The sequence below is a fragment of the Mycteria americana genome, chromosome 18 (genome assembly GCF_035582795.1).
Source record: "Mycteria americana isolate JAX WOST 10 ecotype Jacksonville Zoo and Gardens chromosome 18, USCA_MyAme_1.0, whole genome shotgun sequence".
NCBI lineage: Eukaryota > Metazoa > Chordata > Aves > Ciconiiformes > Ciconiidae > Mycteria > Mycteria americana.
Window position 1 is genome coordinate 4,148,534 of NC_134382.1, and position 25,006 is coordinate 4,173,539.

A 25,006-nucleotide genomic window follows, 5' to 3' on the forward strand; every position below is an offset into this window, starting at 1 on the left:
TCTGGTGTGTTGACTTTGTATGTGAGAGAGAGAGAGAGAGAATGGAAGGAGAGGACTTCATTTTTGAGTACCTAGCAGCTGTGACCACCTGGGTAAAAGCCACTGTGAGAGCTCTTCAGAAAAGACAGCCGCCGTATGTTCCTCTCCACTCTTGAAAGGCAACCCCCATCTAACATACAGTTCGGAGAAGCATTCCCACCTCATAAATCACCCACTAGACCCCTGCTGCTTGTGCCGGTGTTTGGAGAGGAATATAAATACTCCTATGTCCTGTTTGTACAGTTACCCTTTAAAATTGGAATGTTGTCCTCTCCAAAGAGGCACAATCCAAAAGGGCAAATCCTAACTGTGTGACTGATGCAGCTAGCCAGTGCTCTCTTGTAGCTTTGAGTCATGGAGTGACCCAAGTTTGAAACTTCGCAGGATAGTGGGCGAATTAAACATATGCACATGCCGTCTGGCTCTGAGCTTACCTTTTAGGTTGATTGTTTTTTCACCCCTCTTCTGTGGGTGAACGTATAGGTTTCCGTGTCTGGGAATGGGTCACAAATATTTAAAGCTCGTTATTACCTTGGCAAGTCACTGGTCCATGTACTCCCTTCTAGTTTACATTTACCCCAGTCCTTGTAATTACTTGTTGGCATGTTGTCTACTGCTCTTCTCCTGACTCGAGAGGTTGTCTTCACCGCTTTTTTACTCAGCACAATTTTCTAGCTGTTGAGATGGCTCTCAAGGACGTCTCTTCTTTCTCCCATGCTTGCTGCATATTGTCCATGTAGCACAAGATGTCTCCCGAGACAGAAGGGGAATGGTATAGATGGATATGGAGCTTTCCTTTCTTGAAAGCCTGTTCTGCTGCGTGGTGAGCACTGGCAGATGGAAGAGTGACAAAAAAATTCCTCTCCAGAAAGGAAAACACAATGGAAAACCAGTTGCGCAATATTTGTTTTTTAAACCATGCCAAAAAAGGAAGGGGATGGACTGAGGGGCAGTCTTCTGAGTTCAGAGAGCTTGAGAAACTCCTTATCTTACTGAGCAGTGGGACTGAGGTTTGGTCTGGGTGCTGCAGCAGTCCTGCACCCCCACATCCCCCTGGGCACTTGCGTGTGGATCTTGCACACTGAAGCAGCATGTTGAGCTGTGCCCAGAGTCAACAGAAGCTGAAGAGCTTGCCTAGAGCAATGGACTTGTGAAATAAAATAGCTTTAATGCCAGAGCAGCATTAAAGACTGTCAAAGCATGATACCATCCAGGACCATTGCTTGAGCATGTCCTTGTTTTTCTACCTCCTCCCTTGCCGGACTGCATTCACCAGTCGGGTCAAAACAGCTTATTGGAAACAGGATCTCTTTCTTTCTTCCCAATTTTGAACCATTTTATCTGGCCCCAATTTTTAATTTGAACTATGTACTTTGGAGCCATAGCTCCTCTGTGATTTGGAAAGTGTTTTTATTGAGTTCTGTGTGTGTGTGCTGCGATGCTAGCAGTCTGGTAAGCCAGTGGGTTCAGCTGGAGAGAAGAGCATCAACCTGGGTAAGAAACAGGAGAACCAAAAGCGGTAGCAACGCTCTGAATATAACTACTGTCATCATGCAGAAAAAGCTTTAGCTAGCGCTGTGTTGTTTCGGCCATGATGATGGGTTCCATTTTGATTTAGTGTCCCTGGTGCTGAGTTGTCCTGCCCTGGTATGCTCTGCTTTATTTCAAATATGACTTCCTAGAGTTAATTCTTACTTTATATGACCTACTGTGACCGATGATCAAGTGGTTCTTCTGGCCCTGGAACTCGGAGGGTATCCTTGTAGATATCCGTTCACAATGTGTCATTTATTGCTAGAGTGAGAATAATCAGAACAAGTGTTCTTGCTCATTAATATGAAATTCGCTAGGGTGAGTGTGGAAAAATTGCACGATTTTACTCCAAAAAGTGGAATGTAAATTTTGTCACTGCTCTTTAAGTGGGGTAAGAATTTAATATTTTTGTTTTTCACAGCTGCCTTGCTTGTTGTTGTTTTTGTTGAGAGATATATATGTGCATATATAACTAGCCCATAATGGGCCTGTATTTGTTTTGGTTTAATTAAAGTTGTATTATTCAAAACCTATTTTTGAACCTGTCCATGTAAGCTGTGCAAAATATCTTCTTGTGAAGACAAGTCTCCTGTTTCCCTCCATGGGAATGAGACCATACTGTTCCCAACTGAGGTTGGAATAGGAACGGTTTCCTGCTGCTTGATTTCTAATTACATAAATGGAAGGGGAAAAAGTGGAAATTCTAAGTACCAAAAGGCATGTTAAATTTAGTATAATACACTCATCTGGAAACTATCACATTTTTCCTTCTTTCTTAAGCCTGCTGAAATCATTGCTGTTTCTAACTGTAGCGTGATTTGAATCAGTACCAAAAAGTGCAAACAAGATAGGCCTAAAAAAGTCAGGTGTCCCTACCCAAAACTTAATGGGACCTTTCAGTGGAGAAATTACTGTATCACCCCAATGCAATTTGAATAGGAAAATGGTGAGTATACAGTGGGTAAAGAAACCATACTGCTATCTAGGAGAAGGAAAAAAAAAAAAAAGCAGCTGTTTGCTGAATAGAACTGTTTTTGAACGTTTAACAACTCCCTAAGTGCTTGACTGGCCACAAATCTGACTCTTAGCAGCTTGATTAGATGTCTGCTGAGGCTTTGAGATGAATAAACAAGTCACGGAAAAGCAGGGACTGCAGGAAAAAAAAATATCAAGCTGCTTTTCTATTGTTTATCTGAGTCCTTCATGTTTGATCAAGATCCCGTCATTTCTTTGTATTTCAATCATGCCTAGGAGCCTTAGCCAAGATCAAGACCTTGCTGTATGTGGTGCTGTACACACAAATAAACACCAGTCTCTGCCCTGGAGAATTTACAAATGAAACAGATGGGATTAAGGGAGGTAGGAAGGTTTCTAATACCCATTTTAAAGATGGGAGATGCTGTAGCGAAGGTCAGTGATAAGTCTTGGAGGGAATGTGGCATGCAGCTGGGACTCTAATTTGAGTCTTGAGCCATTGACTCCATCAGCCGTCCTTTCTGACTGTTTTTTCACTTGGCAGGTCATGGAGTCTCAGGGGAAGGCTGCCCACTTCATAGTCTGGGAGACTCCAGAAGGGTATGTTCTGCAACTATTTGCTATCCTCAAATTGCCCCAAATTCTTAATGGCAAATCTCTGATAAGTTAGGAATTCTGTTTATTGTCCAGGAGGTGATTGCTTATAGAATCACTAATAGGTGTAAAACACTGAGATCCTCAATATTGACTTTGGTGTAAATCTGAATCTGATAAGGAGAGAAAATACTGAAATGTATTACCAGTTCTTTGTATCACAGCCACATCGAGGAGCCCTTCTCATGGAACAGGACACCGCTGTGTTAGGTATAACATAAGCATAATATCAGAAGATAGTCGCTGCCTTAGTAGATCTACCTTAAATACAAACTTAGGTAACAGATCGAGATAGAGGGAGGATATCAAGGAGACAATATCATTCCAGTAGTGGAAACACAGCAGTGATGGCGTAACTCAGCTCTTCGAGAGAATTCACACGGATGATTCTCCAAAGGAGAAGGAATGGGTTTTCCAGATATTTTTATTGGGTTCCCTCCGAGTTTTTGGAGCAATGCAAAAGAAATCACAAAGGTGCTTGTTTGCAAATGCAAGCAGTGGGTTCATGAGTGGACTAAAGGAGACTGTGGTTGTTGTGGTAGTGATCTACCATGAGGTATAGCTCTTATGCTTTAGCTGAAGGGAGAGGCTACTGGCAGAGCTGGGGAACACGTGATCAGTGACCTGCTAGGAAAACCACTTTCTTCAGCAGTCTTCTGAATCAGCGAGGCATTGCTCACCCTTCCTTTTGCTCTGAGCTGGCTGGGTTTTGTTGCTTTTCCCCCCTACCACACACATCCCGACAGTAAGAAATAAACAAACTTTTTCCTCGTCTCCCACCCCACCCCTGCCTTTGTAAATGGGACTGGTGCAAATTTTGGCACGCCAGCTCCAGTAGGCAGCTGTATGCAATGCGTACTGTGTCTTGACTGCTCTGAGAGTCCAGCCTATAGCCCACCCACAGTGAAATGCTTAACTGAGATTGAAAATAAATGGGAACATAGTTTATGGAAATTCAGCTGTGGATCGCTGTTTCTCTTGTGACTTCTGGCTGTCAGCACTTAGCTGTACAGCATTGCTAGCTATTTAGAGCTGGATGTTCCTCGTGGTGGTGGATACCCACCTCCTGTAGCTTATAAAGATGCTGAGAAAGTTGTTGGTGACTAATAAATCACTCTTCATCTATAGTCTTTATTGGTAGTGCTTGTAAAGACTCCAGCTCTGGGTTAGGAGTGTATGCCCCTTCCTAGAAAAGGTCATGCCCTTATCAGTTCAAATTCAGTTCATAAATCTCCAGTTGTATGAAGGAGTGTGTTTCTTTTTAGAAGTTTTAGAGGGTATTCTTCCTCCCCCTCGGTGCTGCACTTGAAGTTGTTAGTAGTGACTAACAGCTTAACCCAAACCCATTACTAATCCCATGAGCCATGCATTCCCTGAGGATTTAGGAGTCCAGTTGTGATAGACAGCACCTCAGTTTTCTCCCCTGTAAAATGGCAATGGTGATACTCTCTCCACTTGGTCATGGCTTTAAGACCTATTTCATTCCCGGGTAAAATTCAGCTTTGTACAGCCAGCTAGCGCATATTGTGGGACCCCACACTTCACTACCTGTCTGCGCTGGATTGAATTGCACTCCACAGTTCACAAAACGCTTTGGCTTCTGCTCTTTGAAGATGCTGGAAGAACAAGGTAGAGATGTGCTGTGGAAGAGGATTGTTTCAAACAAGGTAAAGGTGTGCTGTGGAAGGGGAGTGTTTCTACACTTTCTTATCCACCCTTTCATTTCTTCCAGTCACCTGCTTCTCTGTTGCCAAACTCCTGCGCCTTCTCTCCAGGACAATGTGCTATAGCACAGAGCAATAAGGGAGAAAGGGCTGTAGTTATCAGTGGAGTAAGGGGAAAAGAGGCTTAGGCTGAAGGTAACTGCCAAAGCAGCTGTGCGTTGTGTCATCTCTCTCTTTAGCGGCCTCTTTCTAGGTTCAAAGGTTGACGGAGCCTACAGAAGAAAATAATTTCATGTCCTAATGGCTCCATGTCTGATTTGCAAAACAATGGCACTCTGGGGTCTGCGGATGCCGTGTCTCCCACAGGAGTCAGTATAATGCTTTGTATTATCTGCAATTTTCATTAATTATCCCGAAGTAAATATAAAAATGGTGGCAGATGAATAATTGCTATTTGGTGGGATGCTTTGTAAATGAAAAAGAAAGTGGAACAATATAGATTTTGATATAGTCAAATGTAAAGTTCTACATCGAGGCGCAACAAATGCTGGTCATACCTACAGGACTTTGGGGTTGCAAAAACCCAGGAACTGAAGGGTTTGCTGCTAACAGGGAGAGGCAGAGAGAAGCAATGGCTGGAGGCCGAAGCTTGACCCATGCAGACAAGCCGTCAGGCACTGAATTATAAGCAGAGAGACTGGGATAAGCTAGTAGAGGAATGGGTGGAGTTTTCAACTCTTGATGTCTTAAATGCAAGTTACTGTGCTTGACCTGGGAGTGACTGGGTGAAATCAAATGACCTGTAACACACATGGATTCATATCAGATGATCTAACTGTTCTTGTTGGCCATAAATTCCCTTAAACTTCTAAGGCCATAAAGGTTGACTGCAGTGTTCCTGGTCTCTGTCCCATGGCTTAATCCGGTATGAACTAAATGCAGAATTTTTGTAGCTCAAGGACCCTGTTTGTTAGACACTCCCTGAAGATGTCCCTGGTGTGGTTCTCAGATGTAAGACAACCTATTTCTGTGCTGATCATTGCTGCTTTGTTCTCCCAGCTCCTCCCTTTTGGACTGTTTTCCTTGGTTTTGTTGGAGGGAATGGCTGATGGTGTGTGCTTCCCCCGCTCCTTTTTCCAGGCACAGGGCCCGTTTTCTGTTTAATTCTCTCTGAAGATTACATGGTTTCGTAGATAATCTGTCGAGAGTTGGGGTATTTCGTATGTCAATAAATGCATCTTTGAATGATGGATGGAAGCCTGGGGCTGGAACTGCAGGAGTGTTTGTGGGCTAGGACTGGAGGTGCAGCGGAAGGACCGTATGGGAAAGTCCGCATAGTCCGGCTGTCTGCACCACATCAGACAGAACAGAGAAAGTGAATTTACTGGGTTCTTTTAAGGCCTGAGAAATAATTCCCTTAAATCTTTGGGAGCATCCTAGTAGGCAACATGCTTGTGGGAGGCTCTAGTTTACTATCTGCTAAGTTGTGGATTTTATATCCATATTAGGTATAAATAGAGGTAGGCTGGCCGATAGAGAGAAGGTCATTGTGACTCCTCTGAGCACAGGATGAACCTATCATTATTTAACTGAGGTTTCAATGTTAACTCTTATCGTACACTGGAGCAGCCACTAAGGCAGTCCCTGTTACCAGAATTAAAACCAGAATGACAAAAAATTGGTCCAGTGCTAGCACAGATTGCTCAGCATGTTCAAGAAAGCAGTGATAAGCTTAAGACTCCTGGCCAGTTTCGTTCAGTTCCTCATCAGCTGCAGTAGTATTATCTGCTTCACAAACTCAACAATCACGATACTGCTTCAGGGCAGGAGGAGAGGGAGGCAATGAAAGCAGATTTCTCAGGGTCCCACATTACTATGATTTTATGAACCACACCCTCCAAAATATGAAAATCATGTTATCACCTTAAGGATTATATTTGCATTTGTCTTCTGTAAGGCGAGGGGAGTGGGAGCAGAGGAGTTTAATCTGTTAGTGAATACATACATACATTCTTTTTTCTCTGTTACCCTCACTTAAAAAAATGCTGACGCTCTCTTACAGTAGCAGGACTTCAGAAACGGGCGCTTTGAGACTTCTGATTTTGGGTGCTTTTCTCTAAGGCCAGAGAGTTTGTGCATGAGCCTCTTCTATGCAACAGCAGTGCAATATTGCTCTGGGCTGAGTCACCCCGTTTCAGGCGGGTGCTGGTTTCCTTTCGGTAATGTGCAAAATGTTCCCTGCACACATGTGTATGTTCTAAGTTTGTACTGCTGGTTGACAGTTTGTAGGTGCTTCGGTGCCAGAACTGTCTCTAAACACATACAAGCACCTATTGTGATGAGGCCCTGAGCTTGGCTGGGGCCTTCAGGCAGTGCTGCAAGAAAAATGATTAATATCATAAGAGGTTCTGAGCGATTGCAGCAGGGGGAAGTTGTGCAGCAGAAAATAAGATGGTTATCAGAGGGGATTTAGCTGGTTGTAATGGAGTCGGAGGAAACTGGTATTTTTGAAGTAGAAGGAAAAAAACTGTTTGAACTTGTAGGGAAGAGGGCACCTGCAAATGAAGCCCAACAGCTTCTTCCCAGCCCTCCCTGATAGAAACTGCCCCTGCAGACATGAACTTAATAGGAGAAGGATTTTGCATGACCTGAGTTGCTGGGGAAGCGAGGGAGGGAGGGACGAAGGGGCCTAGAGTGCCTGGGAGCAGGGAGCGATTGGGCAAGGTGGAAAATAAAGCGATTAAACACACTTGGACTTGCTCAGAGATGGGAGGGGTACATTTTTTTTACTGCTGCCCCAGGGCCCCAAAATGCATTGGCACGGCACTACAGAGAAACCACTAATCCCAGTCACCAAGGGGAGGGAACGGGACTTTCTCGTTCTCTCCCGCTTGCCGAGCGTTTGGACCCCTGTCGAAGGAAAGGCTGATGGGATTAGAGGAAACAGCTGGCTCGAGTCTTACCCTGCGGGAGCTCGCATTCTCGGGACTCGGGAAGAGAGGAGCGCCCCGCTGCCGAGTCGCATTCCAGGTCATTTGCTGAGCCCAGATGTTTTCTAATGAGCTCTATGATAAATCCTTTTCCTTTACTACCTAGCACAGGCCCTGCCAGCCAGGTCTGTCCCTAGATTTCCCTTTCTAAGCATGGCCAGGCAAGTTGGACTTTGCAGTTCAAGCCAGCTAGCCAAGCTGCCACCAGGACTCGTGCTGAATTCCGCCAAGAGATTCAGCACAGAGCTCAATTCTGTTATCCTAAAGCTGTGGCCTGATGGAGGTTGCTGGTCCAAACTCCTCCTGTGGCTGAACCTTCCCCTCTAGCCTCTCCTTACCTCTGTGTATGTTATTAAGCTGAGGGTGGATTGACCTGGTGGTCTGACCCAGCAGTGAAGTGCTGTTGCACCCACGTGCTTTGGGTGAATGTTAAAAAGCAGGAATGGTATTTGTAAGGACTGCTCCATCCTTGCTGCTCCATCGTGGGTGCTGGAACTGCACAGATGTGAGTCGCACGCTTGGCAGCGATGGGAGGATGCCCTCCTCACACCCTACCTGCCACCACTGTCCCTTCCCTTCATCTACCTGAGATGGTGATGGGAAATCACCCCCCAGCCTTTTGAGTAGTAAAACCTTTGCCTCCGTCTCCTAACATGAGTACTGCTCCCTTCTCCTCAGGCATGTATGCCCTTACAGACAGCAATTTGAGGTCCTGGGCTGTTATCTTGGAGATGTCTTAGGGCTTATTTAGGAACCAAGAAGTAGGAGTTCAGCTCCAGCAGATGATGGTCCGGTGAGAGAAGGGAGCTGATAAAGAGCCATCTTTATTCCGGGGAGCTGCAATAAAATTTTGTACCCTTTTGCAAACGAGATGCGGAGAGGTGAAGTGAATTGGCTCATGCGAGATGGGGCAGGGTAGTCCATGGCAGACCCAGATGTCAGTCTCCCAGGTCCCTCGTGGGTCATGCAAGGGGGTTTAGCCCTTGACAGCGCTTCTTTGGACCCTTTGCAGTGTGTCATGGGGATGGTGAACAAAACACAAGTCGCTGGGGGAGAGATGGAGCGTGGGCCCAGCTGCGGGGATCTGTGAAGGGCAATTCTCCCCTCGTTGCTGGCTGCAGCCCTTTTGCAGATACGCACACTCTCGCTCGCTCTCTCTTTTCCCAGCTGCCTTTCCCTGCGTGTGTTTTCTAGCATCCAGCTATGGGCAGAGCGCCTTGAAATCTGCGTTAAGACACAAATAAAAGGAATAGTTTTATTTTTAACTTACAAATACACCCTTTTACTTCTCACACCCACAGTTCCTAGTCCTGTCCTGACAAGCGGGGAGCCCCTGGCACTGTGGGCGTTTGTCAGCAGGCCCAAAACAGCAACAGCGGGCGAGGGAGGGAAGCTCCTGGAGACCTGAGAGCAGGTTTCTGCTGTGTCTCAGTGCACAAAAGCCTTGGTGATCCAGCAGCAGGGGAAAGGGCTGAGGGGGAAGACATAGGTGGGTGTGTGGATGTTTTGGGCAAGGCTCTGTGCACCTGTGTTTTCATATGGTGTCTGTCTGTGGTGGAAAACAACAGGCTGATGAAATGGGCTGTCGTCAGGGGGGTGAGAGTGGAGACTTGTGTCGTACTAACCCACGTGTTGCACCGCTCGGCGTGAAAACAACAGTATGGTTTGGCACGGGTGTTTTAGGGGCAGGCAGCAAGCTCCCCACAGCCTGCGGGGAGCGGGAGCTGGTGAACAAGGGGGTGATGTGGAGCAAGAGTCTAAAAATGCTGCTGAAGCCAGAAACCCTGGCTAAGGGCGAGGGGCCTGACCGGTGAGGACGGCTCCTTTCCTGCCGGTGTTGCCCCCCTGCGCTCCCTCCCGTCTGCTCCCAGCTGCAGAGCGGCTGCCTCTAGCCCGTGCCTGAGCCAGTGTCTGTCCAAATGACATCTGCAGGCATCGGGTCTTCACTCCTTCTTCTGGCTGCGATACCGCGTTGCCAGAGAGGAAGGGGAAAAAGTGTTGGCCCAGGGCTTTGACAGCCTCTCGGCAGCTTCTTTCATCCTCCAGCCAGCCTGCTCTGTCATACAGCACCTCTGCTTGTTTCTTCTGACACCAGAAAACCTGCGCTCTGCTCCTCGTGCCTCCCCACCCCCAGATTTACAGATTGCTGTGTTTCCCTTCTCTGCTGTTTGGCTGTTTACAGAACTGGAAAACAAATGAATAGTAGGAAGCAGTGAATGAACTGCACGCTGGCTCCCATCTCTGCGTGCAGCCTGGTGCTCCACTCAGAGTAATCACACCCCAGTGCCGAGGATTCCACAAAAAACATCAAAATACGGAACCCTGGACCTGATACACTTGGGTGAATTTCACCTTAATACCCATGGGCTGTTGCTTCGTAGCTGGTTGCATCTACATTTTATTTTTCCTCATTCATCCACAGACCTGAGAACTTGCTTCCAAGCCTCTGATGTCTCCTCTTTCACTCATATTATTCAGAATAAAATAGCCTCCCGGGCAGGAGCTCACTGGTCATGCTGGCCATGAGAGGCAGGTAGAGATCAGTCAAAAGCCCAAGTTCAGCAGTGGGTGAAAATGGTGGGAGATGAGATTTTGGGCTCCCGATGGGGTATGTGGTCATGGCGAAAGGCTGCTCCTTTGTCTGTTGTCGGCCCTTTTGGAGCTGAGCAGTTCAGTACGGTTTGGGACCGGGTAGAAATAGTTATCCTTCCATCTAGCAGGATAAGAAAGCGATGCTGGAAGCAGGTTTTTGCCATCCTATTTACAAAATCCTGTTGTCCCGGAGCTGGAAGGAACCAAGCAGCGGGAAACCGTTCCTTCGCTGGCAGCCTCCAGCCTCCTTCAGCTAACAGCCAGCCCCAAAGCTTGCTTTCCTCGCTTCTCCCCGGGCCCGCTGCCAGGGCACTACCAACCCTTCTCTCAGCACAGCTGTTGCTTTCTTACCATCTCCTCTTCCTGCTTCTCTGATCTCTGTGCAAATCTTCACACAACCAGGAGCCAGCAAAGCCCATCCAAGCCTTGCAGGTATCTTTTGATTTGGGTAGTGCCGTGCCAGCGTTTAATGTGGAGGCCTCTATTAGATTAATTGTGCCTTTACAGAAACAGAGCCCTTCCGGTCTCCAACAATTATCGTGACTGTGAAAGATAGCGATGAATGGGGTTTCACTGGGATTGTGTCTGGCTGTTAGTTTTTTAATGGGAAAGGGGAAGAGAGAGAGAAAAAGAAAGAAAGAAAAAGAAGAGGAAAAGGCGAGAAAGAGGAAGGGAAAAGAAAGGAAAAAGAAAAAAGAAGAGAACACCTTCCCCTCTGGTGTTGGAGGAGGACTTTCCCAAAGTCTTCACTGCGCCTAGGACTCTACCCCAAGCCCTCTCTATCAAGTATTAGGTTTAAATAGGAACTGTTTGCGCTCAGTGAGCCAAATGCAGACTGTGTTTATGTCACTGCAGGAGCAAACGCTGGGAAGTTACCTTCGACACAGCTCTTCTGTCACAGACACGTCGTTTTTACGGACGTGCGTTGCCAGCGGGCTCTCCCCGTTAGCTGTTAGCACTTGTCGGGGGCTTCGTCGCCCCGGACGGGCGGTCAGTGCGAGGGCTCCGCGCCCATCGCGGGGGCTGCGAGGCCCGCGGGTGTTCGGGGGGTGCCCGTGGGGGATCCGCGGCCGCGGGGCTCCCACGCTCCGGCGCCCGGCCGGAGGGGCCCGCTCCTCCCGGGGCTGCGCGGGGCTCCCCGCGCCGCCGCCTCCCCGGGGCTCCCCGCCGGCCGCGCTCGGCGGGCGCTCGGCGGGGGACGCGGCGGCGTCCCGGGGAGGGAGGGGGCAGTCCCGGGGAGCGGGGCGGCTCTGCCCGCCGCTCTTCCCCCCCCTGCCGCCCCGCGAGCAGGACCGGGACCGCAGCCCCCCGGCCCGGCGCTGAGCCGGCGCCCCGGCGGGGCGGGCGGGCGGGCGCTGCAGCCGGCGCTCCCCTCCCGCCTCCCTCCCTCCTCCCTTCCCTCCCTCCTGCCCTCCCTCCTTTCCCCTCCTCTCGCTCCCCCCCCCCCCGCCCCGATTGTGCAATCGCGAGCGGCGGGGCCGGCGGCACCGCCCGGAGCCCGGCACCGGGGGGAGGGAGGCGGCAGGCTCCCGCCCGCCCCGCGCCTCCGGGGGCCGCGGCGCCGAGGATGCGGCAGCCGCCGGGCACCGCGGGGCTGTAGCCGCCCGCCGCCGCCCGCGGCCCCGGACCCCATGGGATGTGCCCGCCGTCGCCTGGGTGGTGAGTACCCCGTGGCTTTGTGCCTCCCCCCTCGCCCCCCCAGCCCCCAAACGGAGCGGACCGGCTTCTTTTTCTCCGCCGCTGATCAGCACCAGATTTTCCGCCTCTTTTCCTCTCCCTTCCATTCTCCCCCCGGGTGATTGATGGCCGGGAGGATGAGAATATTGCCACGGGCAGAAATCAGTTGCAGATGAGGCGGACTTCGGGGGATCTGCTGTGCAGTCGTTAAACTATTTCCACCGCCGCTTCAGCTCGAATAAAATAAAAGAATAGGATATGGGGAGCCGCGCTCTATCGGCTGCACATCTGTGGTACAGAGTCCTTCCCATCTAGTTCGGGTTTCGAACAAAAGTGCAGAGGAAAGAACGGAACGTTCAGTATATCGATTAACCGCAACTCCAGAGGACGCGTAGTAGTTCGGGTGTCATAAAGGAAGGAAATTTTCCTGGTGGAAAGGCAGTAAACTTTTTGTTACTTGAAAAGTTTGCGCTGGGGATGAATTTACATCCACGTATCCTGCAAACAGTTTTTGTGCTTACTGGAATATTACGAAGGCTTATATCCGATATATCTCTACCTGTTTCTTGAGTCGTAACACAGTACTTCAGTTTGATCTAAGTATTTGCGGCAATTCTTATTTGTTATATACAATAATCTCTGCGTTTTATGCACAGTGGGGATTTCTCTTTTTCTCTGAGAGATGTTCTGGGGACAGAGCACGCTTTAGCTCCTTTTCAGGCTGCATTAAAGTTGGTCCGGACAATCCCTTATTGCCTACTAACATTTCTCTTACGAGGGCACTCTTACGAGAAACTTAGGCTCCGCTCCACAATCTAACTTTTACGTCTAGGATTAACCCCATCAAATCCAAAATTCCGCCTGTGTGAAGTGTTCGTGGAGTCGGGGCACCATAGCTTTGCCGTGCGGGTTTTTTGGGGGAAAATCTGCGCCCGACTGAAATGAGTGGGAAAGATCCTAGTGATATGGCGAGGCCCAGATTTTCCCTTGTATTTTTAGCCGAAGAACTTAATGTCCTCTTTGCAGTGTCCAACCAGCCAAAAATCAGCTGTATACAATGGGTACTTTTGCTTTTCAAAGGCAGTCTCCCATCTCAAAAAAGGCTGCTCGCCTCAAATTTGCAAACCGCAGGATGGGAAATGGAATTTGCCTTCAGTGTAAAAATCCCAAGTGTTTGCAAACAGCCCTGAGAAGAATCCGGGCTTTTGGCTTGACCTCTCTGCACTGAATTCCAGCTTGGGGAGTTTGCGGTCTTGCAAAGAGGGCGAACGAGCAAAGTCTTCCTGAGTGCCCGGTCGTCTTTCCGGGAGGGAAGTTGGAGGGAGTTTTGGGTGCCCAGGAAGTGCAGGATTGGGCCCTAAGCCAAACTGCTTTTAAAGTAGGCTTGAAGACCTGCCCTTATTGGAGTAACTTTGCTCGCGGCGTGTGTTGGCATTGCCGAGGTCGTCTTATGCTGGTATGGTCGTGGGAAACCTGCCCGAGGAGCAGAGTAAACTCCTGGGCAGTTATTCCTCCCTGAGCTCTGTGCTGTTCCCAGTAAAGTGTTAGCAATACCTCCGCCGGCTCCCGTATCGTAGCTGCAGCAGCCGCAGGGCAGGCAGAGCCAGGGACTTGCTCTATCCTAGGGCCTTGCTCCTGCTCTTTTTTTTTGAAGTCTGCTGGAAAAAAAACCCCTCCTCTGTAGTCACCCAGGCTCGGAGATCCCCTGCGATAAAGCGAGGACCAGAGTGCCGACGGGTCCAGCACGGCTTAGGGCAAAGAAACTTCTCAATTGCTCAAATCAGACTCTTAAAAACCTGAGCGGCTGATAAAATCGTCCTTTTGGGGGAGGACTGGAGTGGGAATGAGGGGTGGTCTGTCCTCCGCGCCTCCCGTTAGCACTGGCAGGGGCTGTGCTTGCTGTTTCCCAGACCTTTGTTTCTCGCACAGTGCTGTTTAGGGAGGGAACGACAAAGGGCGGTGGGGGCCAGGGCTTTCCCTGGGTGTAAATTCACTCTGATGGTGGGGACGGAGCAACCCAACACTCCTTTCTACCAGTTGTGGAGCTGGGCTGGGCTGTTACCCCCATTCCAGCCACGATTTCAATCCTTTAGAGTTGAGCTTTGGAAATGATGTCAGGATCGGGCCCTCGCTTTGGTCACTCTCTCAGATGTGGCTTAAGCCTCCTTGTTCCCTGATACAGAGCTCAGATGACTTGTCCAGAGAGGAGAAAAGACCAGCATTCAGTTCATGGTTTGATTTCATTGTGGTTACTGGGCCCAATCCTGCAGTTTTAGGAGAGACTGTCTATATGTCAAGTGTGAAGTCAGCCCCCAGCACGCCCGGTAGCGACTGAAAATACCAACTGGGCTGTGAGCCGCTACGTTACCCCCGAAAGCCTCTGGCCCTGCACTGCTGCGTGTTTTTATGCTTCGGTATAGGAAGATACTGCAGTCAGTGCCGTGGGTAAATAACACAGACATTGGGTTTTATGTCATCAAAACTGAGAAGGCTGGTGCAGTGTAAAGCAGAGATTAAAAGAGGGCAAAACAGCACTCAAGTCGACTGGATTTCTGCTCCTGCGGCCAGCACATGGCCCAAACGGGTGTAAAGGGAGAGGGAAACAGCAGGAAGGATCCTGAACCGTCGCTGAAAGATCCACAGCTTCAGCACAAACCCCTTTCTCCTTCCCTCTTTCCACCTCTCGCTCCAGCAGCTGGGAACCTGATCCTGCAAGCGCAACCCCGCTGCGTAGGACACGGCTTGATTTTTTTATGCAAGTTTGGTAATGAATGACCGAGCAAGCTGAAAGCCAGCGTGGTTGGCATTTGAGACAACTCCCATCTCTGACTGCAGGATGGCCTTACGCGGCGTGTGTGCTAAGTTAAAAAAATAATAATCCTGGTGGCCACTATGTACTAGAACTGGTTTTATCTGGTTCCAGTTATGCTTGTTTTGAGTAAGACGAGCGGTGCCAGATTCTGATCTCATTTGCACCAGTGGAGTCATTCGGAGGAGCCAGTCCCAGTTTACCTCACTCTAAGTGAAAGCAGAACTGGGCCTGCTGGGAGAACCGCTCCCCGGGGAAATCTCTGGTGCCTGTGTGCAAATCAAACACGGGTAAAAGTGAGCGACTCTTGGGACCCTTCCCAGAGGCGGTGCGGATTTTACTGCCGGCCCCGTGAAAGCTGTTTTCACCGAAAAAGGAGGGGAGAGGCTGTAGCTTCAGTTGCAAGGGGAAGCGGTGTGACTGTGTGCTCCGGAACGAGCCAGGTGCTTTGGGGAGATGCCGTCGGCGAGTGATAGTGGTCAGGCTCTCGATTAGTGATGCTGTGGTGGAGGAAAAGACAGCCCTTTCCACGCTGGGTGGGAAACTGCTACTTGCAGGGGTCAGGGACAGCTTTAGAGAGAGCAGCCCAGCTGGAGGGCAGCAGTCACTCTTATCGCGTGGGATTTTCGAAGGATTTTGGGTCCACGGTCCACGTTTGGACACCTGTGGTCCTCCTGCGTGGCCAAAGCTCCAGCTGATACCCTCAGCCCCAGCCAGGCTGACAGTGCTGCCCGCGCCGGGTGGCTCTGCCTGCTTGCTCTGCGGCAGCGAGCGTGTGGGACGGCTGTGTGGGAAACACCAGCTCCAGGGGAAACGCAGGAGGGAGTCGAGGCTCGTTCAGGTCCAGACATGCGAGCAAGGCCTCTGGCTGAAACGCTGCTAACAGCTGTGTTTGAAAGTGCTTATTTCTCATATTATCTGCAGTGCATTTGGATACGACCTACCGCTGGGGACTGTTGTAGCCAAAGCATGTGGCAGACTAGTCCTTCCTTGCGCAGGGTCTCGGACAGAGCCTGTACGCTCTCCCTTTCCCCAGTTTGCTGAGGCACCCCGGTCCCACTGCTCCCCAAAACTGCCAGCTGCTGGAGGCTAGTGCCAGGCTTGTTTTCCAGGTCGCCAACACAGCTGATCCTTGCTCCCATCCCGCTTGCCCCACTGCTCTTAGGGGCTGCAGAGCCCCACATTTTGAGCAGGTGCTTGAAGATGAGAGGGAGCGGAGGGTAGTGTGGGGCCAGGATATATTCCTATGCTTTAGGTTGATGCATTTTCCTGGCCGTGATTGTTCTTAATGCTGAAGAAATTGAGCAATTGAAATAAATTACCAGAAACTGTTTATATTACTCTTGCCTCCTCCACAGGCCATTAGTGTGTCTCTTTTCCAGCAGAGCTCCGTTAGGACCCCATTCTAGGCCTATCTAAGTCCATAGGTAGCTTTCCAATGACTTTTGTAGGTAAAGGAGCTTGGATTTTTTTTCCAGCTGCATAAAATGAGTTTCTCGAGTGCTCAGTGCATGGTTGAGAAGCCAGATTTAAACTCCCAATGTACCAAAGTCTTTTGAAATTCTGGCCAAAGGGGGGAGGGGAGAGGGCTTTAAAAATGCTGCACTGCTTTTCTCTATTTCTGCTTTATTTCTGTGAATAGCCCAACCATGCTTGAGTGGAAATTAATATGTTACGGAAAGGGAAGCTCTAACATCTCCTGCTTTTGAAAGGAGCAGAGACAGCCAGATCCGGAGTCAGAAATGACACAGCTTTTGCTCCATTATCAAAAAGTTTTTAGTATTGATTCTTGTGCATGTTAAATATCAAACGTCTTCCTATGGTAGTTCCCTTTTTATTTTTTTTGTAATTTCTTCCCAGATTTTGCAGCTCAGCGAAGCAAGACTGAAGCTCTCAGCTCAGAAGAGACTCTGTGTTCAGTTAAGCGCTCATCTGTCTTGCTGTCCTGAAGAATTACCTCTAGACGTTTTCAGTGCATAGTTCTCTTCCCTCTCCCCTGGTGATATTGTCGTGGCATCGATCAGATTAATTTGGGCTTTTGCAGGCATAACAGTAGAGTCCCCAGAGAATGTTGTACTTTGTATTTTTTGCAACCAAATTGAAAAATGTAAAGTTTTAGCTAAATGCAAATTTCAAAAAAGGGGGAAGGATTGAATAAGGACAAGTATTGAATAAAATCAGTTGTTTTGATATTTTTTTTATCAGTACACAGTGACTTTTCACAGTTTAGATTTAAACTTTTCCTGCTAATAATGCTGGCTTATGAGATTTTTTGTTCTGTGTAAGCAAATATTATTTGAGCTGAGATTCCTAAGAGGCAATTCCCTGTAGTATTCAGAAGTTACTGTACAGACAAAATCCTGTGTCGAAGGAGACCCATGCCCTGGATCTTTCTAGGACAGGTACATGTTTCTTTCCAGTTGCCACCAAATCAGACACTTACTGTGGCTTTGCTTCCTTTTAGGTGCCTAAATAATTGGTTGCCTTTTAGCGTTTACAGCTACCTGCAAGAGAGATCGCTCCTGGCCACCTCCCCGCAGAGGAGCGATCCCACCCGAGTCCTTGGAGAGCTTTCTCTTCTCCAGGCAGCGACCCCGCCTTGCCCTGCAGCATGGTGGCCTTGCATGACTCCCCCACCGCACAGCGATGTCCCGGCCTGACTCCCACCTGCCCTGCAGCACGGCGTTTCCCCGAGCACCTTCCCATCGAGGAACGCACGCCGCATCGTGTGGGGCAAGGGCTGTTGGCAGCCGTCCCTCCCTTCCTGCCCCGGGCAGCCTCTTCCCTCGAAGGAAGTCTGGCGCTCCAAAGACCTCCCCGTGCTTTCCCACTCTCTTGCACCCGTCGGCTCGCTCGGCATACGGCGCTCCTCTGTCTCTGGTCTTACAAGCAGGGATACTGAGGCACAGAGCAGTGCACTCAGCAACACATCTTTGGGGCCTCCTTTTCTCCTGGCAGCGCCGTGCAGCAGCTTTTCTCAGCAAGATGGCACAAATAACTAGTTGAACACAAAGGCAGGATCCGGTACTGCTGCGATTCATGTCTAACACCAACTTGGGGTTGCTCTTGGCAGCTTGGCATGGTGTAGCTTGAGAGCCAGGCTGGGTGGGAAGCTGGCTCTGTCGGGCAGGACAGCCGTGTGTCCAGGGAGGCAGGAGAGGAAGGTGGAGGTCCTAGCTCTGACCCAGACCAAGAGCTGAAACCTTCGCCTTGTCCGTCTCACTGAGATCTCATGCGTCTCACGCAAGGACTTGAATTGCTGAGTTAGGCACTGAGGTAAGGCCGTTTCCCAGCTTCGTACCTCATTTTACTTAGCTGCAGTGTGGAGCTGACACTATTTCTGTGCTGTATTTTGCAGGCTTTGAGCCTTGGCTAAGCAATGTTTGTAAAGCTTAGGGGTTTCTTGTCTCTCAGAACCTGGGATGCTGCGTGTGTGGCCATGAGCAGAATATACCTGTGTCTGTGTTTTTATGCGTTTGGCAAAATTGCAAGATCCTGGATAAGAAAAATACCTATAAATATATTAAACTACTCATGAAATGTTCCCCATGTCCACCTGCAGGCTTGTCTTGTACTATGGTGTAAACTTGCCGCTGGAAAAAGAGGGTAAAACTGATTAGATCTTTTTTATTTTCCTCCAGAAGTGTTTGGTTTCCAAATGGCTGGGAACAGCTGTGGGCTGGATGGTGGGAACGTGGCCTCCGAGGTAATTCCCGTGATTGTCCTCCAGCCGATGTAACGATGTAGATTTTCCCAGCTGCTTCCAGGCGTTGGCGGGGACTGTCCTGCTTGTGGGACTCCTGAGAGTCCCCGGGACTGCCGGGATGGGAGGAAGGAGCTCTTCTAGGTGACACAAAACATCTGAGCGTGCTACCACCAGATCTCAAAACCGGGCTGATGGGAGGCTTAGCTGTTGGCAGGACTCCTGCCAGGCTCTCTGGGCCTCGAAGGGATGCTGAGCTGGTACAGCTGAGACCCATCAGCCTTGGACATTTTGCCCCTCAGCTCCTCGGGCATGGGGACAGGCTGGAAAAGGGCTCCGGGGCCGCTCACCACAAGGCTGCAGCTGTGCGTGCGCTGAGAAGTTGTTTGTCTCCGGAGTCCGGGATGTGCCAGGCTCAAGGGCTGAGTCATTTGATTTCTCAAATGCGTGCTGAAGGGATGGCGGAGGAAGCTGCCATGCGGTTCCCTGCAGAGGGAGAGGGGGGAGACCCTCACGGGCTGATGGGTCTGCCGGAACTGAGCTGAACTTTCTGCTTGAAAAGCTTTGACTAGCAGGAAAAAAAATGTGCCCCGGTGCGGAGAAGAGAAAGAAGCCCCTGTGTGCGGGGAAGTGCTTGCCCCCGCCGGCAGGCCAGGGCCGGGGTCAGCGCCGGGGAGCACACACTTGTTCCTTTAGGAGCTGCAACGTGTAATTTAGCTTGTCACGGAGGAATGTGCTCAATGCCTTTATTTAATCGGGAGTTTGCAAACCTGCTTGGGTACCTTGTCTTCCTTTTTCCCTTCCCTTCCCAGCCGGGGGGAGAAGGAACACGGTGCTTTTGTCTCCGACCCTGTGGCTGCTGTCAGATGAATGGTTTTAGTGGCAGCTCTGTTCGCATGACTGGTTTGAACTATGCCAGCGAACATGCCGTGGTTGCGAGCAGGCTGTTTCCAGCGCCAGCTCCCTCCCAAACTCAGCTGCATCAGATGTTTTCCTAGGCACTGGCATAAACCTTGTTACTTACTAGAAATGTGGCCCTGCGGGTTCCAGGGCATTCTTGGGAGAAGGAAAACACCGTGTGGATGTGGCCTGTTCAAGGCTTAAAATCAGTGGCGAATAGCAGTGCTCAGCACCCGAGTGCCCTGAAGAATGGGGTGAAGCTGCAATTGCTCCAGCTCTGTAGAGGCACCCCGTTCCCCTGCTCACCGACTGCCCCTCTGCAAACCGGAGCAGCGGCCGTGCTGCTGGGGGCCCTGGTTATGAAGACTTCCCTGCTCAGGAAAGGAGAGGGCTTAAGCATATGTTCAAGTGCTTTCCTGAATCCAGGCCAGGTCCTCGCTCATCTTCCTCTCGGTATCGGGGCAAGACAGGAGCCCAAACGCTCAGAGATGATCCTTCGTGCCTCTGGCAATGGGTCTGCTCACCAGTGCTGCAGAAACACCTCTCTATTGAATACCTCCTTCCAGGAAAAAAAAAGAGGTCCCAGGGAAGCAAGGCTGTCAGCGCAGACAGAAATATCTGCCTCTTTGCTGCTGGGTAGAGATGCATAGAAACCTGGAAAAAAACCAGCCACCACCTTTCTTTGGAAAGAAGGAAATTGCTCTCTAATCGGGCATGTGGAAGTGAACTTGTGCGCTGACTCCAGAGGAATTTCAGCTGTTCCCCAGGGGGTTGTGATTGCTGTTTGGGTCACATCCCAGCTCTGATCTCGGACTTGCCTTTGGGAGCGGGATTCCTCAGCACAGAGCTGCTGGCATTTGAGGAATGAGTGATGCTCATTTCAGAAAACCAAGCAAACCAAGTGCGTGTGTGCGCAGCTTAGCTGTGTTCTTCTTAGCAGAAATTGCAGAATTCCTCCCACTGAAATGGAAAGAAAATTCAGGGAGCAGAAGTAAGCCCTAAGAGTTGTCTTCAGGACAAATGTATTTAACCACACCGCTCTTACTAATGGCAGTGCAAGTTCAGGGGCTAAAACCTTCTGATTATCTCAAACCAAGACCTGCAAACCCTGCTTTGTGCAGGTATTCTCACCGGGCACCCATGGGATTCACATGAACAAGTGCTGGGAGGATTAGGAAGCCAGGGCTATAAAGGTGTTGCTGTGTTATACCATTATGGTTCCTGTATCACCAGGAAATAAGAAAATTTAGCAGAGAACCCGCCTGATTCCTCCAGAGATCCCGGGGCCAGGGAGTGAGGATGCCCTTTTCTGGCTGCCTTGGGATGGAGGATGGGGAAGCATCTCTCTCTCGTCTCTCTCTTGATTCAGATCCAGGAGGTTGGGCTCAGTGGAGGGGTAACAGGGTAAAACCCTCTGCCCCGTAATGACCTTAAAATATCTGAGCTGGAGCTGTGAGAGGTGCTTAGTAGGCCATCTCAATCGTTTAGATAAACATGGTGGTCCTCCAGCTGAGGATGTGTTGATGAAGACTGTGCAGATAGACTGAGAGACCGGGGGAACGCCCAGCTGGGAGTTCCCAGCACAGAGCTGCCTCTGACACCGGCGTCTGATAAACAAGGCATTTTTCCTCTCCTTCCCCGGCAAGCATTAGAGGGCTGGGCCCAGGAGCCATGGGAATCAACAGGAGTCTTTCCAGTGTGGGCTTTGGATCTTCGTCTGGATAAATAAATAGAAGGAAATAACAAATAACATGGTTCTAACAAATATTTCAGAAAGTATAAATGTCTGCCTTTCGCTATGACTCCATCCAAACCCCACAAAGGAAAAAATTTCCCTGTTTCTGTGATGCTTTTCCATCTGCCTTTCCCCAGTGATTGGGAGTGTTAATGCAGGCACCTTGGCTCAGGAGTACAGCTGGCCTGCAAGGAAGCCCCGCGTGGGATTTCTCTGGGGGTGGTAAGTAACCTTCTCGGCCGACCACCTTTGCGAGCGAGGTTTACGCTTGGTATTAAAAGGACCCCCCTTGTCTGCAGACTGAGTTCCCCTCCTCAGAGTAACCGTTTGCTGAATTTCAGTGGTGCTATAAAAATAAATGCCGTATTGGTCGTTTCTGCGGGTTTCTTGCCTCTGAATTGAGGCTTCCACGGCTCCCTGCTTGCTGCTGCCTTGCAGCGACACCTGCTGCGCACTTCTACGGGAAGAGTGGTTTTCCTTCCCGGGAAAGCGGTCCCTTTTCCCTGGGAAGGCTTGCAGCAAGGCCAGCTTTGGCTTTTAAGGTGGGAGAAAAGGAAGTGGAGAAGTCTGCTCCTTCCTGAAATAAAAACATTTGTGCTGTCCGTGACTTCTCCAACCTGGCTCGGCCCGTGGCAGTGACACTTTTGTTTTGCAAACTTCTCCCAGCCCAGCTTTGGGTGGGAAATGATGCAGAGCCTGCTGTTGCTCCTGGCACAAAGCTCGGGAGAAGTAATGCAGGTGCCTGCCTGCTCCAGAGCTGGTTTTGAACAGGGAAGAGGCAGTGCAGCATGTCCCACTCCCCGTGCGGTGTTTTGGGGAGCCTCCCTGGCCACGGAGGGAGATGTGAGTACCGACACGCTGGGAGGACATACTTGTGCTTGTCACAGCCAAGAACTGCCAGGGGGTTGGAGAAGCGGGCCGGCTTGTCTGTTTTCTTTCCTGCTAACGCTTTGCTCTCTGTCTCCAGTTGTAGGATTTTGGCAGAGCTGGCCATGATGTTATGGTTCGTGGTTGGTGCCCTCTTCCCAGCGCTGCTCCTGGCTGCACCGCCCCCCATAAACAAGCTCGCCCTCTTCCCGGACAAGAGCGCTTGGTGCGAGGCAAAGAACATCACCCAGATCGTGGGGCACAGCGGCTGCGAGTCCAAGTCCATCCAGAACAGGTACGGATCCACCCTCAGTGCAGAGCTGGATGCAGCTGATTTCCATTTGCAGATGGCACCGGAGTGGCTTTGGGGACTGTCACTCGCACAAGAAGCCAGGCACAATGTCCTGCCTCTGCCCGGCGGGCTTCTGTCTGTCTCAGTGGAAGGTCAAATCTCCTGCCTGGGTTGGGAAGAGCAGGCACCTCCCCTGAGCCCTCATCCCTCCTGTTGTCTTTGCAGGGCCTGCCTGGGACAGTGTTTCAGCTACAGCGTCCCCAACACCTTCCCTCAGTCCACAGAGTCCCTGGTTCACTGCGACTCCTGCATGCCAGCCCAGTCCATGTGGGAAATCGTGAGTATCCCTGCCTGCGCCAGGGATTCTGCGGGGCCTTGCCCAGGGGCTCTCAGCTCTGCTCTGCACCACGTTAGGGCAAGTTGTTCTCCTTCCCTGAGGTTTTCCCACTCGTAGTTTCCTTCCAGGGCGTCTCTCAGGTGACTGTTCTCTGTCTCAAGATGCCTGGGTGGAAGGGGCTGCTGGAAGCAATGTGACTGCTGTGATGAATGATGCATTTATCACTGTTTGCAGAAGCATCCCCCGTCAGTCCCTGCATTATTCATCCCTGTGCTCATCCCGCGTGCCTGTTCTCTCCACCACTCCCTTTGTCGCCTCCTCCCACTTGGGAGTTTTTGCCTTCTTTGATGTCCAAAAGTGCTTCCCACAGCCCATCTGCCAGTCACCCTCAGGCCTCACGGTTTCATGCCACCATTGATCCTGGCAGAGCCATAAACCCTGCCTCCGAGGCAAGCCTAGGCACCCAGGGAGCTGGTTCAGCTCTCTGCTTTGCTTTCAACTCAGTCATTTGGGCAGATGGTTTAGTCCAAGCTATCTGAGATGCTCAGCAAAGTGTCTTGCGGGTGGCCTTTGCAGTTACGACCGATATTTCGGTGCCAGTAGTGCCTGGGAGCAGTGTTACGCTTGAGTCGGTGCATTTGCCCTGGGTCTCTGCAGCTTGTGACCTTGCGAGACATTCCCAGAGAACTCTTGCTGTGCAGACTGGCTGCGAGGTTTGTCTGTACGGGCAGCGAGCCATTGCTTCTGGCTTAAAATACCCCAACTCTGCAGGGCACGGGGCAGGTCAGAGCGCTCGCAGCAGGATGGCCATCCGGGCGTTGAGCCTGCATGCTCACTCACTGTGTCCTCGTCCTTCTACCTAGGTGACACTGGACTGTCCAGGCAACGACGAGATCCCCAGGGTTGACAAGCTGGTGGAGAAGATACTTCACTGTAGCTGCCAGGCTTGCGGGAAGGAGCCGAGCCACGAGGGAGCCCTCTTCAATGTCTACCTGAACGCAGAGGAGAACATGCCCGCTGAAGGTCCCAGCCCCCATCACTATGCCCACCACCAACAGGAGGTGGAAGAGCCTCCTGCCTCCAGCCACCACCATCACGAGGAGGAGGGCGACGAGTGACCTGGCCCTTGCGGACTGTCCTTGCAGCCGGTGGCGCGGGCAGGGGGTGTGTGCGAGGGAGAGGGCCGGGGTTTGGGGAGGGAGGGGGGTGGTGGAGTCTTTCCTGTCTAATAGCTACCCTCACGCTTTGCTCTCCACGACACCCCGGGGCTGGAGGAACGTTTTGAGGCACAAGCAGGGCTGAGGGGCGGACGTGGGGCTGGAGCTGCAGGGCGAGAGAGGAGGGCTCGGCGTTTTCTGATGCAAAACTACTTGCACATAATAGTAATAATATATTGAGAGGAGCGGGAACCCGGACGAGGGGGTTTCGGCTGAGAGCAAGAGCTGAGCTGGGCTCCCCAGGGGCTGTCCGCAGGCTCCTGAACCTGCTGTGGAGCCCTTGCTGAGCCCTTCTGGGTTTTTCTCTTGTAAACGGCTCGTACCTGGGGTGGAGGAAGAAGGGACGCAGCCTCTCCGCAGTCCCACAAGAGATGCACTTCTCTCCTGGGGTGCGCGGGAGCAGCGGCATCCCTTCTTCCTCCTGTCTGCCCTGCCTGCCTAAGGACACGTGGGTTGCTCCTGGCACCCACTGGATCTTAATTCAACCCCAACCCCCTTGCAGTAGGTAGCTCTTGGGGAGCGTTTTGCCCCAGGATGTGCCTCTGGGACTGCGTGCGTGAGGTTGCTGGGAACCGTGGTGGTGAGAGCCCTTACCTTGCTGGTCCTCAGGGCCACCACGTAGCTCCCTGGGGACGAGGGAGCGGGATTATGCCACGGGCACTGGGGCTTCGCGGTTTGTGGCCCGCAGGGGAAGGCCAAGAGCAGGCTCGCGCTGGGGTGGTCTGGGTGGGAGCCAGCCCCTCTCCCCCCTCTCCCTGCTGCACTTTAATGGTGGGAGGGAGAAGGGGGATGAGTGCCGGGATGCCCATGTACCTTTGCAGGGGACAGCTCATGCAGGGGTGGGGAGGCTCGGGGTGGGGGGATGGCCCTGGGCCCCTCCTGCTACCCTTTTCTCTCTGTTGTATAAAGCTGATTTCTTTGGCGCTGTCCTGACAAGAGCTTCCAGAGCTTGTAGTCGATGCCTCCCCCTCCTTTTTACAAGGTTTTTTTTTTTTTCTTAAATAAATTAGTTCTGACTTCCA

General features: G+C 50.9%; 1 protein-coding gene across 1 annotated transcript; it reads left to right on the top strand.

Annotated features, from left to right (window-relative positions):
• Positions 1–11,900: 11,900 nt before the first annotated feature.
• Positions 11,901–25,006, top strand: NBL1 (NBL1, DAN family BMP antagonist). Its single transcript, XM_075520719.1, has 4 exons — positions 11,901–12,106; positions 22,239–22,433; positions 22,656–22,767; positions 23,631–25,006. Exons 1-4 carry the CDS (start codon positions 12,084–12,086, stop codon positions 23,883–23,885), a joined length of 585 nt encoding a protein of 194 aa, XP_075376834.1. The 5' UTR covers positions 11,901–12,083; the 3' UTR covers positions 23,886–25,006.

What these genes read in the sequence shown, in the direction of transcription:
- NBL1 (XM_075520719.1), top strand. Translation starts at nt 12,084, where the DNA reads ATGTGCCCGCCGTCGCCTGGGTG. An exon ending in TGCCCGCCGTCGCCTGGGTG is followed by an intron (nt 12,107 to 22,238) that starts GTGAGTACCCCG and finishes CTCTGTCTCCAG; the next exon opens with TTGTAGGATTTTGGCAGAGC. An exon ending in TCCAAGTCCATCCAGAACAG is followed by an intron (nt 22,434 to 22,655) that starts GTACGGATCCAC and finishes TTGTCTTTGCAG; the next exon opens with GGCCTGCCTGGGACAGTGTT.